The sequence below is a fragment of the Sitophilus oryzae genome, unplaced genomic scaffold (genome assembly GCF_002938485.1).
Source record: "Sitophilus oryzae breed Bouriz unplaced genomic scaffold, Soryzae_2.0 scaffold_1113_pilon_pilon, whole genome shotgun sequence".
Lineage (NCBI taxonomy): Eukaryota > Metazoa > Arthropoda > Insecta > Coleoptera > Curculionidae > Sitophilus > Sitophilus oryzae.
In genome coordinates this window covers 529,086-546,161 of record NW_022145742.1, presented here as the reverse complement: position 1 = coordinate 546,161, position 17,076 = coordinate 529,086, and the positions used below count along the sequence as shown (strand labels likewise).

General features: G+C 31.3%; 1 protein-coding gene across 1 annotated transcript in view; it reads left to right on the top strand.

The window, feature by feature from the left end:
• Positions 1 to 16,792, top strand: part of LOC115882779 — a 64,609-nt gene extending 47,817 nt beyond the window's left edge. The window contains exons 4-6 of the mRNA XM_030901023.1: positions 3,745 to 3,870; positions 9,239 to 9,469; positions 16,428 to 16,792. Of these exons, the coding sequence (XP_030756883.1) occupies positions 3,745 to 3,870; positions 9,239 to 9,440 (328 nt within the window). The 3' untranslated portion in view covers positions 9,441 to 9,469; positions 16,428 to 16,792. The remainder of the gene's footprint in view (positions 1 to 3,744; positions 3,871 to 9,238; positions 9,470 to 16,427) is intronic.
• Positions 16,793 to 17,076: the final 284 nt, after the last annotated feature.

Sequence of the window (17,076 nt, the reverse complement as noted above, 5' to 3'; positions counted from 1 at the left end):
AATTCATAAGTTCTTTTATAAACCTTGTTGTTAACCATACCGCATAAAAAAATCTAAAATGGATAGGTCAGGTGATCGAGGAGGCTTATGCAATTGGCCCACGTCTTCCTATCCCTGAGTTTGCATAATTATGATATAAATAATTTTTAACATTTCTTTTATTATGGGAGGGAGTGTCATAAAGAAAGTCACTCTATTGATGCGCGAGTCTCTAAATTTAACTTTTCTAACATATCTTAAAAACTGTTCTCTAAAAAGCGTAAGAAACGTTCACCGGCCAACGTATCCTCGAAAATGTGTGGCCAAGAAAAGGTGAACAATTAATCCTACGCGCTTTTCTTCATTTGAAAAATTCATATTTACAATTTTTGTTTACTTCAATTTATATGTACATGCATACTTCAAGTATGCATGTAACAGTTTGACATTTCTGAGAGCAACGACGATTGAACTTGTTTCCATGGCTAACTAAGTGAAATTGTTTAAAATTGATACGAATTGGCTATAACTCAGTAATTTTTCGAAAAAAAAAACATATTATAGCTTATATCGCTGAAAAAATTAAAAAAACGGCACTTTTTATGGAGTCATAGCCAACTATGATTTCCATTTAAAAAAACATATGTTTGTGTTATATGTCAAAAATTACAGGCTTTAAAAAAAACAGAGAGCACAATTTCATTAAGGATGTGATTATCTACAACTTTTATCTGAAAACTTTTTGTCTAAAATAGATTATAATGGAATTAGGGACAAATTTTACAATAACCGAAATTTGTTTTTTTTTCTGAATCTCAAATTTTTTAATTAGCACACCCTATATAGGTATTATCCGAGATATTATCATTTTTTCTGATAGATTTTACAAAATTCTTCACAAATGTAGAAAATAAAGATGTAGATTAAAAAATATACAATGAATAAAATTTAATTTTTTTGTCGAGATTTAAAAATCTGAACGTATAGCTTATAAACATACAAAATGTGGATAACTTAGAGGAGGCAACATTGCATCCTCTGTGCAAGCACTAGAAACAAATTTCCGGAAACTGAACAAACAGCGCTCAAAAGTTTTTCAATAGTTTCCGGAAAATGTCAAGAAAAATATAAAATTTTCAAATTTTTTTTTCACAAAGAAAAGTGTCTGGGATCGAATTATTCTACCAGTTAACGTACTTGCACTTATTTCTGGGACTCCCAGTATAGGACAGTGGAAATCTTAGCATATCGAAGTATAACAATGAAGACACACTGTTCCAAACTACTCAACATCTACAACATCCGCTCATCTATATGATGTTCCAAACAATAAACTCTTAAATGAAAGTTACACATTAAATTTTTGTTTAAAAATACGACCAGTGTTGGAACTTTTTTATGATAATACCTGTTATCTGTGTACCTACCAAATATTTTCCTGTTTTTAAAAAAATATTTGCTTAAGGCGTATTTCAAACTTTTTTTTCTTTTTTTATATTCAAAATATTTGCTTTCTCATAAAACTTCTGTAAGTATATCTTTTACCTTTCCGTCGGAAGAACGCTTCGCCCTAACAACTTGAAAATTGTCCTTTAGGGAACATCAAAAATAAAGAAAGAATGTTTCAGACGTCTCTCTTTATTTAGCTTCTCCTGGCAAAGGACAGATAAGCATACAGACGAGAAAATATGACATACATTTTTTTATTCAGAAATGTGTATTTTTTTCCATTTCGGCATCTCAGATATGTTTTACTTTATTTTGGTATTGATATTTGGCATTGCCTAAAATATTTTACACTGTTGGAGATTTTGAGATATATTGAAAAAAGTTTGTTTTAAGTTTCTCAGTAACTCTTATACTGGATAAACATACCTGCATCTTTACAATTTGCTAATTAAGTAAAAAAAGTTAGTACATATATTGTTTGCTATACAGAAAACCAAAAATGTTAAATTTGCTTAGTAAGAGTAAGATGTTAAAAAAAAGTGCGAGTCGGACTCGGAATTTAAAAAAAATGAAGAAACACATTACTAAAAATTGTATTAAGCAATAATAAATATGTAAAGAGTAAAAATAAATATGTAAAAATTAAAAAAAACGATTAAAAAAAAGTCGCATTGACTAGGATTCGAACCTGCCTTACTACGGCTCCAACCTCAAAGCAGCGTAAAGTCCTAACGTTTTAACCACGCGGCCATCGGGGACTTGAAAGATTCTTTGTAAAATTCTTACTTAAAAGATAATGTTGAAATAATAGTGAAAGTACTTTTTTATTTATAAACATTTATTTAATTCTGTTTTTAGTATTTGTTCTTATAGCGGCAACATAGATACATTATCTATAAAAATTTCAACTCTCTAGCTATATAACAGTTAATAAGATAGACCTTTGTGACAGACGGACGGACGGACGGACAGCCGAAGTCTTAGTAATAGAGTTCCTGCTTTTACCCTTTTTTTATTTTTGTTCAATTTTTAATTTAATTGTTTTTTGTAAACAATTGAATTTACTTTCATTTTGTATAGAACATTTTTTTCGCTAGGATGTTTAGTTTTCGAGATAATAACGAAAAATATATAAACCGGCCCTTTTCACCCCTTCCCCCTCCCCCCACGGCTAACCAACAAGGTCTATGGCTGGGGACTTTTGGTATGTTACTTCTAAGGGTCAACCCTACCACTTAAAACAATAATTTCTTTGACACTATTTTTTTCCGAATTGCGGTATTTTTTGGTGCCCGTTTCCTGGCCTATAACCATTTCTAATTATCGGGTAGCTTCCATCACATATTTAGATACTCTCTTTATAGTTGGGCTCATTGTTGTCTATTGTTGGCTATGCGAGCCCAAGTTATCCCTGCTAATATCCTAATAGCATGGTCCCATTTTAGGTTGGGTCTTCTTCTAGGTGTCTTAATTCCTCGTGCGTACGATGCTGTAATTTTGGTGGTCCATCTGTTGTCCGTCTTTCTTGCTAGGTATCCTGCCCATATTGCCATTTGAGAAATTTGATTCTGTAGATGACATCTATTACCTAGGTTTTTTGTCGTATCCACTCTATTCTTTTATGGTCTTTCTTGATTGTTCCCAGAATATATTTCGTTCCATTGAACGTTGTGCGACCTGCAGTTTCCTTATGATGTCCATTTTAAGTGTCTAGGTTTCGCATGCATAGGTCATTACTGGTAATATACATTGATCGAATGTCTTCTCCTTTAGATAAAGTGGCATTCTAGATTAGATTTGAATATAATTGAATTTATTCCATAAGTATTCCATGCTAACTTCATTCTTCCGGTAGTAGCGATCCTGAATGTGTATTAGTTGTTGATATATCTGTATATTGTTCTACTATTTTGCAGTGTTGTGTTATTTACTGTCTACTATTTTTTTCTGTCTTTTCGTTCGTTGTACATTACTTTAGTTTTTGCTAAATTCATTTTGAGTTAGGTTAAGTTGTAGTAGTACCTATCTTACTGCGAGCTTCTATTATTTAGTTCGTTCATTTGTGCTTGTGAGTGTGAGTTCTTCAGAACTAGTGGCAATTAGGACTATATCATTAGCGAATCTTAGATGGTTAAAATATTCTCCATCTATTTTTAATCCTTTGTTGGTACAGAAAGAATAAGTAAATATAACATTAAATTAAAAATAAATGTCACTACTTTTCTACCAATTTAGATATATCGCTCCTTTATTAAATTTAAATTATTTTAAACCTGATATTTTAGGTTCTATGTTAATATTTTTCTTTATTTTCAGATTGGCTTTAGTTGAGACGTATGAGAATAGTCGCCATTTTGACTACACTTATGTCCTATTTGTGTGGCTGGCATTCCTACCAACTTGTCTAACTCCACCTATGTTTGCTTGTTGGCAAATGAGCCGGTAAGTAATATAAGACTCTAATTACAGCTAAAAAACTAATCTAGGATTCACAAAATGAATCATTTTTTCTTATTATAATGGGCAACGGCCCAGCTACGTTGAAACACCGGTTCCGGATAGATCACTGAAGTTAGGCGATGAGAGTGAATGGATGGGTGTAGCGTCTGGAAACTCTGTCGTGCTGTTGTTTCATGGCAATAATGTCAAATCTAGTAACACACACTGCTCATTCACGCGAGTTCGTGGCGGGATGAGATATTAGCAAAAAAAGTATCTCGCTTCACCAAGGCTTCATTGTTGTAGCCAGGTCAGCTAATATCAAATATTTTTACATGGTATATTGAAAAGATAAAATAATTGTAGAATGACAAAATTTGACTGCTAGATAAAAAATATTACATTAAACTTCTTAAATCTTCAAACAACATTTAGCAGACACTTTTCAACATTTCAAATGGGAAGTGTCAAATTTGTCAGATAAATCAACGCAACGTAAATATAATGATGGACTTAATATATTTTGATTTTTAGACAAGGAAAATCTAACTGCGTTACCTAATAATCTTACCTACTTTACAAGTAGTGTAAAATGAGACAATTTGAATGAGGCACGCAGCCTAAACGAGACACGCTAAAACTATTGAAAACTTATATTCAGTCAGTTTTCTTGATAGGAACATTTAACAATAATTGTTGAGAGATCATCCCCATAATTTGTTTAATTTTGTGTGATGAATCATTGAAATTACAAATTCATTGTTTCAATAAATTTTGTGAAATATTTAATTCGTTAATTGATATAATTATTGTATTTCTTTCACTGTTAATATTTTAATATATATCTCATTTCTCTTCATTTATCATATATTTCTCTTCTTTTTCAATTTATAATTTTTTTGCGACACTCTAATTTTGATTTGAACTATATGCAAGTGTTCTTTATTAGTTTATTATTATTTGACTTCTAATAAAAAAATTGTGTGTACACTATGTGCGCAGATTTGAAGTGAAACTTACTTCCGTCTCTCTGTCTGTCCGTCTGAGTACGGTCCATTCAGGTACATCTATCCACATACCGAGTTTGGTTCCAATCTACCTAGAATTAAAAACAATCCTGATGATTTCGCCCATTTAGAGGCATCGCATTGGTTCGAAACGTTGAGGGCGTCATCCTGTAGCCCGTCCCCAATTATGCCAAAATCGACCCATATTTTCCTTCAATATCAAATTCTCAGTCCCATCCTGATGAAGATATGAACGAAACGTCGTATCCAACTTTGCTGGGATGGGACCCTGTGCACCATTGCTAACCACCAAATTTGGTGGCGATCGGACGACCTCAACTTTTGATGTTTCTTACGCCAAACCTATCACAGTGACATCTGTCGTACACGGAAAAGTTGGCCTTGGTCCGGTCCAATCTATCGACATACCAAATTTCATTTAAATCGACAGATTTTTTAATTTGATTCATTGATGATGGGGTTTCGTAGTGCACGAAACGTCGTCAAAATATCATGAAAATTGACATCTACATTCCGTATTTCAGCCCCCTAGCTCACATAAGGTCCTAGTTCCGACGCTCCAAGATAAATAAGTCAACGTTACCACTTTTCCTCTCGCGTCTCTTGTGTCCCGACCGTGTCACGGCCTTCAATTTTTACTCTCATCGCGCGTAAAGAAGTTTCTATTCAAAAATCTGTGTCTAATTTTTATCCTTCTACTTTCATATTTACTTCAACATATAATATAAACGATAATAGGGCCTTTAAAGGTAGATTTTGTTCAGTGAGTGTCTTATACAAGGTTTTCCAATATTCCGTTGACATAGTACTACCACAAATTACCTATAACAGATGCGAAAGAAAGCGACTGCATCAGAAACCGCTCGGCAAACCCGACACGCCTATTGAGTTGTGTAAATACACCAGTCGTTTAGTCCGGAAACCTATGCTGTGTCGTATTCGCTTGCTGGAATGACATAGTGCGTGGTTATATGTTTCTTTTTAAAAACGCGTGTAGGATTTTTGTTGAACTTTTGAACTGTTATTTCTAAGTTTTGGTAATTTGTATATCTTATTTAAAATGGGATGCAAATGTGTAAGGGAAAAAAAGATATTTATAGTATAAAAAATTAATTTATTTAACAAAATTTAATTAAAAATGTGACAAAATAGTTACTTTTCTATTGGTTCTATCGGACTTTTTTCGACTATATAAATCTATATTTGTATACATCAAATATTTTCAATCTAATAAATCATTTAAATAAGAGGAAATTTCTCACATGGGTGGTCAAATTTTATAGTTTTCATTATATCAAACAGTCTCTGAGAAATGTTTTCAACTCAAAATGCCTTTAATTATGTTTGACTACATCATTAAAAAGGGTCTTCAAATACATCAATGTGATATTTGTCTAAAATTTGCAAAAGAATCCGAATCTCTGGATAACTCGAAATTATTTACCCATTTAAAAGCCTTTGATCATGAAAGTGGAAAAATTTGTTCATTTTTTTTTGACGGGCTGGAAAAATTATTTATATTAAATTTTGATGAGTTTTGCACTGAATAAAACATTCAGAGGCTGTTTGATATAATGAAAACTATAGAATTTGACCACCCATGTGAGAAATTTCCTCTTATTTACATCATTAAATTATTTATTAGATTGAAAATATTTTATGCATTAAAGTTAGTACAAAAAATAAAGATTTATACAGTCGAAAAAAGTCCGATAGAACCAATAGAAATGTAACTATTTTGTCACGTCTTTAATTAAATTTTGTTAAATAAATTATTTTTTAAACTATAAATATCTTTTTTTTTCCTAATCTCCTACGAGCTGATATAATATGACGAGCAATCTATTAAATTACTGTGAGATTATACAGAAAAGTCCACAGACTTCGAGACATAGGAAAATCAAGTCCAGTTAGCGTGTGTCCAAATTTTGACAAGTTTTCAAAAATTACAGTTTTGTTTAGACTGACATTTAATTTCGCCTGACTTCTCGGTGAATGATTTTATGGGAGTACATACAATCTAAAATTTACGGCCATGAAGAAATTAAAAACTTGGAGCAGTTAAGACAGAAAATATTTAATGCCTTTGACACTGTCACCCCTGATATGTTATCCAATGTGTGGAGGGGATTTTATGATCATTTGGGTTATTGTTTAATGCAAGAGGGAGGCACTTTTGAACAATTTTTGTAATTTTTTAAATTTCATTATCCTGTTTTTTTACCGTTTACCCATTACCTACCTTGACGGACATGGGAAAACGGAGGTCCTTTTCAGGACCGCAAATATTCTGATTGAGAAAATTGGTAACTTTTTTTTGGATTAAAAAACAAAAGTTGTTAATATAATATCAATTTAAAAGGGTTTTGGTAGTTTTAATACACACTATGATATAAAATTTATTATTATTATAATGTACATTATTAATACTATTGTTCATTCGAAATGGCATTAAGGCCCAATTGCAACAATGATTTAAATTTTTCTTAAAGATAAGTAGAGCTTAGAATGAGCTGTTTTTATATTTACTTTAATATTCACCTTAAATGAGGAAATTTGACTGATACAATTTTTGAATTTGAATTGTTTTTAATGATACTAACAATTTTAGTTCAATTTTTAATAACATTTATTTAATATTAATAGAAATCCAAGAGATTTGAAACCTCTTTTAGCGATTTATAACATTCTCAAATGAATTACAGGTGCCCTTATTTTCTATGAAATTCACACAGCTTTTTTCATAGTCGCTGCAGTTGCTATAGCTATAAAAAACTAATTTTTTAAGGTGTGAAAATTGCGACACACGCTAAATGGACTTGATTTTTCGTATGTCTCGAAGTCTGTGGACCTTTTTGTATGCCTCGATAACATATTGGTGCAGATTATTTTCACCCAAACAAATAATAACCCAAACTATACATTGATGCGGATTGTCTATGAACTCTTTCTGAAGGTCACAGAAACCTGAACGCGTAATTCGGTGTTCTTTCGCATCTGTTATAGGTAATTTGTGGTACTACTGCGTATTTATGGAATCAAAATAAGTTCATTGCTTTGAATAAGAAGACTAAGGAAGGAACATAATGCTATCCATGTATTCATGCATGGTAGGCGGAAAAAGGACGGTGGGGAACCTTGAGAGTTCTGTTTGACGATTCATTTGACACATTTGAATTTGATTTGAAATTTTGTGGATTTGTCAGTCTTTACGGAGCTTATTTTAGGTTATTTATTCTACTACTGATAGTTGTATAAAGGTAGTAAATCTAGATGGAAATTGTGGCAGAACTTAAATTAACAGTGACACTATCGCGATTTATCGAAAAAGACTCTAAAATAGTTGGTTGTGTAGCGTGCGGTAGATCTCGGCATAAATCGAGTGAAATAATGGAACAACTTTTCGCTAATAAGTGACTATTTGACTATATAATATACATACGTGTAGTAAATCGATCATTTATGAAATTCACTTAAATGAACTAATTATATATTTTCTCTTGCATTTTCGCTTTTATTTATTACTTGTCAAAGATTAGATGTCAAAGAATTTAGATTCATCAATTTGACTTACCTGTTTCAGTAGCGTATCGGATGTTTGTGTTAATAAATAATTATTAAAACTTATGTAATTTTATTATAATAATATGTTTTTATAAAAAAAATATTATTGAGTCTACCCCGCGTCTACCCTACATCATAGTTTTATATTTTTTAAATAAAATTAGAACGGCACTGATAAACCGGAATTTAAGTCGGCCATATTTGAGTCCCATCGCGGTGGTCCTAAGATTTTTGATATGCTCCTTCCTTAGTCTTCTTATTCAAAGGTTCATTGGATACTATTTACCTCTATACAAAAGTGCTTCGTTTGTCCGTTAGAGGGCACCCAACTTTAAGAAATATCTGTTATCGTTTGAGTTCGTTGGAGTTCGGTGGAGTATCTGTCGTCGGGCGAGGGTAGTTTTCTCCCTTCCCGTACTTTTTCTTGATTTTTGTAAAAGTGAAAACACTTAGCAAAACATAGACATCCAAAATCTCATTCAAATATCTATTCTATCTAATTCACAATAAAATCAACTCTTGTAGACTCTTTATCGGTTAAATGTGTCACACTCTTTTCTACATACTGACCTTTTAGCCATACTTTTGGTATATTTTTACTTTTGCAATAGTTTCTCTACCAACGCTTTTTATAGAAGAAATTCTAAGAAAAATACTAAAAATTTCAAAAGGTCTCATTTTTACACTACATTACCTTATCTAATAATAAACGAGAGAAAAAAAAACCAAAACCGATAAATTACAGATTTCTGTTTACAACCAAAATCTATTCATTGCAGGACGTCGAAGGAGCGCTTGAAGGGCTACTTTCGATTCAGCAACCGTAAAATGCGCCAATCCAGCGAGACGGTGATAACGACAGCGGGGGGAACCCCATCGACAGCGCCCAGATTCAAATTCCTGCACGGATCCCGGCAGCAATTAGAGGAGAGGCTTTCGGACGGCACTAGCAGCATCCAGCAGGAGAGCAATTCGTCTTGATGTTGAACTCCCAAAGCTAAGGCTTGCAGGTAATTCTAGCTATACAAAAGAACTTTACAATATAAAATAGATAAATTATATTAATAAAAAGTTATGTTTAGAAAGGAATATTGTAGTTAAAGATATGACAATACAAGATTTATGACTAATTGAACATCATCTTTTTGGAAATAAGTTACAGTTACTACAAAATTAATATTATTACAGTGGCTGTTCCTTAATAAGTTGACATGTTCACGTAAACACTCAAGGTTAAAGTGTCTTCTTGAGAAAAAAATTGTTTTATCATGGCTTTATTAATTCTATTAATTCCAAAAACGATTCATCATAGACTTTGAAACCCGACATCGTATAAAATTCCTAGTTATTATACAGGGTTGTGCACCACATACGACACGGAGTATTGTAGATAAACGATTAGATTTTTACAAATTGTAAGTTTTGGGTTCGTTGAAAGACTATTAGAGCTACAATTTAAAACTCGATTTAAAAATATTTTTATAATATACAGAGTGTCCCAAATAAATAAAAAATATCAAAGTTGTATTTTTTTTAAATGAGTATATTATATAACCGTGTATATTATTACATTTTTAGTTTCAACGATTAAAATAAAGGTAAATTTGATTAAGGTTTATCATACTTAAATTTTACCGTTTGTGAAATATCTTCAATTTTGTGAAATTGAAGATATTTCAAAAACGATAAAACGGCGTTTAAAACGGTAAAATTAAAATGTGGTAAACCTTAATCAAATTTACCTTTATTTCAATCGTAGAAACTAAAAATGTAATAATATACAGGGTGTATTTGTGTATTTAAAAAAATACAACTTTGATATCTTTTATTTATTTGGGACACTCTGTATCTTGTAAAAAAACTAAATTGTAGCTCTAATAGTCCTTCAACGAATCCAAAACTTACAATTTGCAAAAATCTAATCGTTTTGCTACAATACTCCGTGTCGTATATCGTGAACAAACCTGTATAAAATTACAAAAAATCAGGTATTGTACGAAATAAATTACATTATAGCGGGTGGTGCATCGTCGTTCGAAGCAGGAAATCGCATGCAAATTTTGAACTGTCCAGATATTGGCTCCCCTGTTAATATAACATCTAAGTTGTAAATAGGCTTTCTAAAGGTCTGCGTATGCTGAATATGCATGCCAAATTTGGGCAATTTTCAACAACAACGGACAAGCCGATTTAATTTAAGAAAAACTGCATTTAATTTTAAATTGAAACTCAACAGGTTAAACAGGTCAAACAAACAATGCAAAACTAGGTATATGCCAACCCTAAATCATATATACTTACGTGGATGCATAAACGTCATAAGATTAGCACCAATTAGCATTAAAAACGATGTCTTTGACATCACGACATGCAATTTTCAAACCTTTATTATTGCACTTATAAAACGCTCCTATGGTTCCTATGATAGGTTCCAAATTTTCATTGCCATCATATTGTCATAACCTTGTCATAATAGTGTGACGACGCTTGTTGGAATAACTAGTGGTTTCAATTGATTTCAAGCACTTTATACTTTTTAGTTTACGATCACTCACAATGTGTAAAAACACAATTCGAATAGAATATCCTAGCAACAGCTTGTGTTAGTCAGTTATACAGAGCGCCTAATCTTTAGCTTATAAAAAAAACAACGCTTTATTGTACAAAAAGCCAAAACAGCTTCATCCAAAGCATTCACAAAACAGAAAAGCACAAAAACAAATATACAAATAATAAAAAAAATGCAGAAAAAAAAATCGTGGGTGTTTGGGAAGACTTGAAAGGAAACAATGTTTTTGCGACGTTTCGCGACTTTATTGTCGCTTCTTCAGGCACCAAAACATATATTAATCCACATTATGCCTACAAACATTCATGGCGACTCCAACCGCCAACACTAAGACACATACAGACGAATCGAACAGAAACTTAACGATTCGTCTGTATGTGTCTTAGTGTGGGCGGTTGGAGTCGCCATGAATGTTTGTAGGCATAATGTGGATTAATATATGTTTTGGTGCCTGAAGAAGCGACAATAAAGTCGCGAAACGTCGCAAAAACATTGTTTCCTTTCAAGCCTTCCCAAACACCCACGATTTTTTTTTCTGCATATTAACTACTGGGAACTAACAATAATCATAATAAAAAAATGTCATACAATACAAATCAATTCAAAAAATTCACAGTCCTTTACAAAGATGCAACCGGGGGGGCATTGAAAATGATGAATAAAAACGTAAAAATATGATTAGTGTTAATATGAGTGTATTACATACATATATTTAAATAACGAACTTAACAAAAAACAACAGATTTAAAGATTCACTGAAAAAGTAGTAATGTTAAAATTAAATAATACATTATCAATAATAATAATGCGATCGCACCTATCCGTAAAACAAGCAAGCAAAAAAAAGAATTCTTATGGAAAGTTACACTTTACAATATAACTTTTTAACTGTTAAAGGCAAACCCCATTTAAACACAAAACTTTTTAATACCTACTACTGTATCTAAAAGACTTTTTTTTAAATTACTAAATTCTTAGCCACTATTGTTACAAGTTAATTCGTTAAAGAAATATGTTACACAAGTTAAAAACGCTAAAATTTTAATGGTATTACTTGTGCATTATTGGCCTTATAATGTAATTTGTTGGAATTATATCTTCTTTAAATATAATTAGACTTTTTAACGACTTTTAAGTTACCTAGGAAAAAATCTATGCACGTACCTACCAGTATTGTTACAGGTTAATGCGTGAAACAAATGTGTTACATATTATTCGTAGTATTAGTGGTATTATATTGGAATCAGCTTGACATTAGTGGGGCATTATATGAGAAATTTTGGTATTTAATTTGTATTTTTGGCATTACTTTGGCATTAGTATACAGACATTTGTCAGCGGTTTACTCCTTGTAGATAATCAAAAAGTTTTTGATAAAATTTGCTTTTTTATGTCAGATCATTTCTATGAAAATTACATTAGATTTTTATTAAAGACGCTGGGTAATTAAAACATTGACTAATAAAGCTTGTCCACTTTAAATAAGGGGTCACGAAATATCCTCCTTTGGTGTGTTTGGGTTAAGGGGTGTATAATAAATTAATCGTTGTTTTATAATAAAAACCATAAAACATTTATTTGTGAGTAAAATAATGCAATGGTTGGATATCTCTCCTTTATAATTAGGTGACTAAAAATACACTAAAATAATTAGAAAAAAAATCTTGTACTTATTTAGTAATTACGTCATTATTAATTAATTGGCTTTCTAGTCTATTTTATTTTATGTACAAATATATTATTAAATTTTAAGCATTAAGTAATAAAACACTTTGTGCCCTCTTATATCGTAAGAGGTTACGAAATATACTCCCTGGTTACACCCCCTTACAGAAAACAGTGTAAGGGGTGTAAATAAATTGTATAATCACTGTTTTTTATAATAAAAACTATAAAACATTTCTTATTTGTGAGATTAAAAAAACAAAACAATGCATTGGTATAAGTACTATCAATACATATGTATGTGTTTTGTTTGTTACATAATATAGCCATTACTATTATACTATTATTATTAAAATAATATGTGTGTAACATATTTCTTTAACGAATTAACCAGTAACAGACATTTATATGCCCAGTATATTTTTGTTTAACAAACCAATCAGGAAAAATCCAAAACCTACCGTTATAGGAGTATAAGATGATTAAACTTATATAATGACAACTACTTATCGGATAACAAATTAATTACTACTGTCAGCTAGTTCAGCTACTGTCTAGGTATAATATACCTAGAGTACCTACACCTACCTATGATGTAGGTAGATTAAAGCTTATTTTGACGTTACCTCTCACTTCGGTGTCACAAGCTGAATTTTTCAGGGATGGAAGTACAGTACATGATATGGGGACCCTTATTCCGAAAGTAGTACAAAATTAGACCGGGTAAAAGGGCACTATCATCAAAAATCGATATATTAATACCACCGTATAGAGAAAACAAATACTTATTTTTGGTCCAGTACACAATAAAGTCTTCGTAGGGAGTAATTTTTAATAATTATTTACAAAAAACATTTCCATTAGCGCTTATGACCAAAAAAAACTTTAAACATGAATAACTCATTTCAATCATGCACGAAAATTTGGTTTAAAAAATAGACTTTTTTAATATAACTTTCATTTAACGAAAAACGAAGGCCTAAATGAAAAAAAAAAGAAACAATTTAAAAGTTTCGCTTATGTCTTGACAAGGTATCAAAGCAAACCCCATATTTTTTTCTTTTAAACTAATAAAGATATATCAATAAACAATTAGCGATGTAATGGTTTTTGCGCGCGCTGGCCGACTGTCGCCGCTGCGCCGAGATTTCCTATACCCTTGTATATATGACGTCATGGTGTGGCAAATATAGCATTTTAATTCGATTTGGGCTCCGTTATATAGGATAACAGAAACATTTTCAATGTTAAAAAATTACGTCATAAAATTACAAATAAAACATATATGGACATTGCAGAACACAGGCGTATCTAGAAAATTTTACAAAAGGAAAACTGTAAATAGATAAAATCATGTTATATATCATAAAATCAAGAGTTATAAAATATTAAATACTAGATCTTTAACCAGTGCGTGAGATGATCAAAATTTTAAAATTCAAAATTGTTTATGATTAAACATCAACAAAAAAGTCGTTTACCGTATATAGGGCTCTCCCCAGTAAGTATGATTTCAGAGCTTTGCGAAATGCGGGAAAGAATGAAAGTGACTTGATATTCGAAGGCAAATGATTGTACATTTTCTTGGCATTGTACAGTATTGAGCCCTTAACTAGTTCTGAGCTCGGGGTTGGCAGATAAATATCGTGCTCCGCATTCCTTAAGTAGATAGTTGTGAGAAGGCCTTTCCGGAATAGAGAATATGTGCTTGCGGATTAATCAAACGGATTCAAAATGAATAAGGAAGGAAGAGTCAGTATTTTGAAATTTTTAAAGAAATTCTGGCAGTGAGTTCTACTGTTTAGTCCCAATAAGTATCGAACTGCTCTCTTTTAAAGTTTGATAATACGATCAAATTTTGTCGCGCAGCAAGTACCCCAGAATGGAAGAGCATAACGAAGATGCGACTCAAAAAGGGCATAATAGACTATTCTAGAGGTTGATGAGTTAAGTTCCTTAGAAACTGATATTAGCGCAAAACAGGCGGCGCTTAGTTTCTTTGATAAAGCTTCGATGTGCAAGTCCCATTTTAACGAGTTGTCTACAAGTCCTAAGAATCTCACAGAGTCCACGACGTCAATAGTGGTGTTATTAAGTACAAAAGGTTGTATAGTACTTTTATATGAAAAAACTTTAGTTTTTAAAAGGTTGAGGCATAGGAGATTAGAATCACACCAAGATTTAATGGTGCTTAAGTCACTAGATATACTATTATATAGTGCTGTAACATCTGGGCCGCCAAAATGACATTCCTCGTAAATTTTGAAGTACAATTAGTGGATAAGTTAAAAGGCTGTTAATTTTTTCTACTAATTTAAAATGACTACCACTAATTTTGACGTTCTGGGTGCTTAGGTACATTGAAATTAAAAGAACAAATTTCTACGCTAATTGACACCGCTAATTTATTCCACTAATTGCCAGGTTCGTTTCTCTAATTTGAATGTAAGCATTCAGAACGTTAAAATTAGTGGTAGGAATTTTCAATTAGTGAAAAAATTTACCAAACTTTTAACTTTTCCACTAATTATACTTTACAAGGAATGCCATTTTGGCCTTTTATTTCATCCGTCAATTGAAAATGTAGTTAGAAATCAAAATTTTATTGTTTTATTATATATATTTATTCCTAAATATTAGGCTTTCTCTATTGATGCAACTGATTACCGCAAGATGTTGCTAGAATATTCTGTTAATTTTATTTGTATTTTTTAGACATTGTCAATAAAAAGTATAAAGTGTAATTGAAACCCCTAATTTATTCCACTAATTGCGAGGTTCTGTATGAAGTTAAAATATGTTTGCGACAGTTTTCATAGTTATTTACGTCATAATTATTACAATGATTTAATTAATTAATTATTACAATTACATTTCATAATTATTTACGTAAAATTTGTTCGAATTAGGCAAAAGCCTAACGCACAGAAACTACAATTTGACATTCGCAAAATCATTATATATATAATAAAGGAAACCAACATACGTTGTCAACCTCTGATTTTGCGAATGTCAAATTGTAGTTTCTGTGCGTTAGGCTTTTGCCTAATTCGAACAAATTTTAAATTACAAAATATATTTCTATATATACGAGGACTCTAAACTCGGGTACTATAATGTAGTAGTATAAACATCACTTACATCACACAAATTATATTTGACAATGATGAAATCATAGGTTAAAAGTTAAGGTATGTTTACATTTGCCTACTTTTGCACTGTTACCTGTTCAGTTTAATTTAAAAATAGATACAGGTTTTCTTAAATTAGTTAAAATCGGCTTGACCAAAATTGTTAAAATTGGGTATATTTTTTTCAGCATAGGCAAACCTTTAATATTTGGACAAAATTTGCATAAAATTTTCTATATTTTGAATGACGATGCCAGATGCAACACACGGTATATGAAATAAAAAGTCACTGAAATAAATGTTTTCGTGGATTCCGAATTCAGTATTTTTATACATCATAATAATATTATTTTTGAAAGTGTAGTTGTTTTAGTAGCCATATATTCTCATAAGATTGCAGTTAACTGTAAAATGTTAATATACCTCTGATATTGTATTCACTCAGTCGAAGAAGTCGATTTCTCGAAAAGAAATTGTTTTTCTACACGATATGGAATAAATCCTATAAAAATAAAAGGAATTTCGTCATGCAGGATATGTCGAAGAAACGTATCTTGTCTAAATAAGCTTTTTAATTTCCTTTTTTCTTGTTTTCATTTCCAGGACCGTCTCTACAAACTTATTTCGCGTGGAGCAGTTAATTTGAAAGGATTCAGCAGAGGAAAAGATTGATATTGGCCTGTGGCGAGGAAAACTTAGAACGTTAGCTTGGCTAAATTTGAACAGACCGATCGATTAAAAGCATAAGGTTGTTGAAGTACGAATATTTAGCGAGTTGTGGATACAATAACTGTATTTTTGTAAAAAATAATTGCTAATTTACGTATTAGCTTTTTGTCACAGAAAAAATGAAACAAGTTTAGATTGGAAAGTGCCCATAAGAACAATGTAAATACTATTTAGCGCTATTCTTGCAACAGTCGCGACCCAAAGCTTTTGATAATTTCGGAGCGGTTAGGCTTTTTCCGAAATTATGACGCCAAATATATTGTTTATTCAAATTTATTATTATTTTCTTTTAATTTTATAGATAAAAGATAGTGTGTTGCATATAAAAAACTTTATTTTATATAAGGACATGTATGAAATACCGATGTAACATTGAAAAACGACTTTATGCCACGACGGGTTTTGCAGTCACTTTTTCATAATTATTCAGTTTCACAATTAAAAAAAAGTAAAATATATAAATCATACATTTTACCACTTTGTAAATATTTAAGAAATAGATAGTTATTAGACATTATGCCAA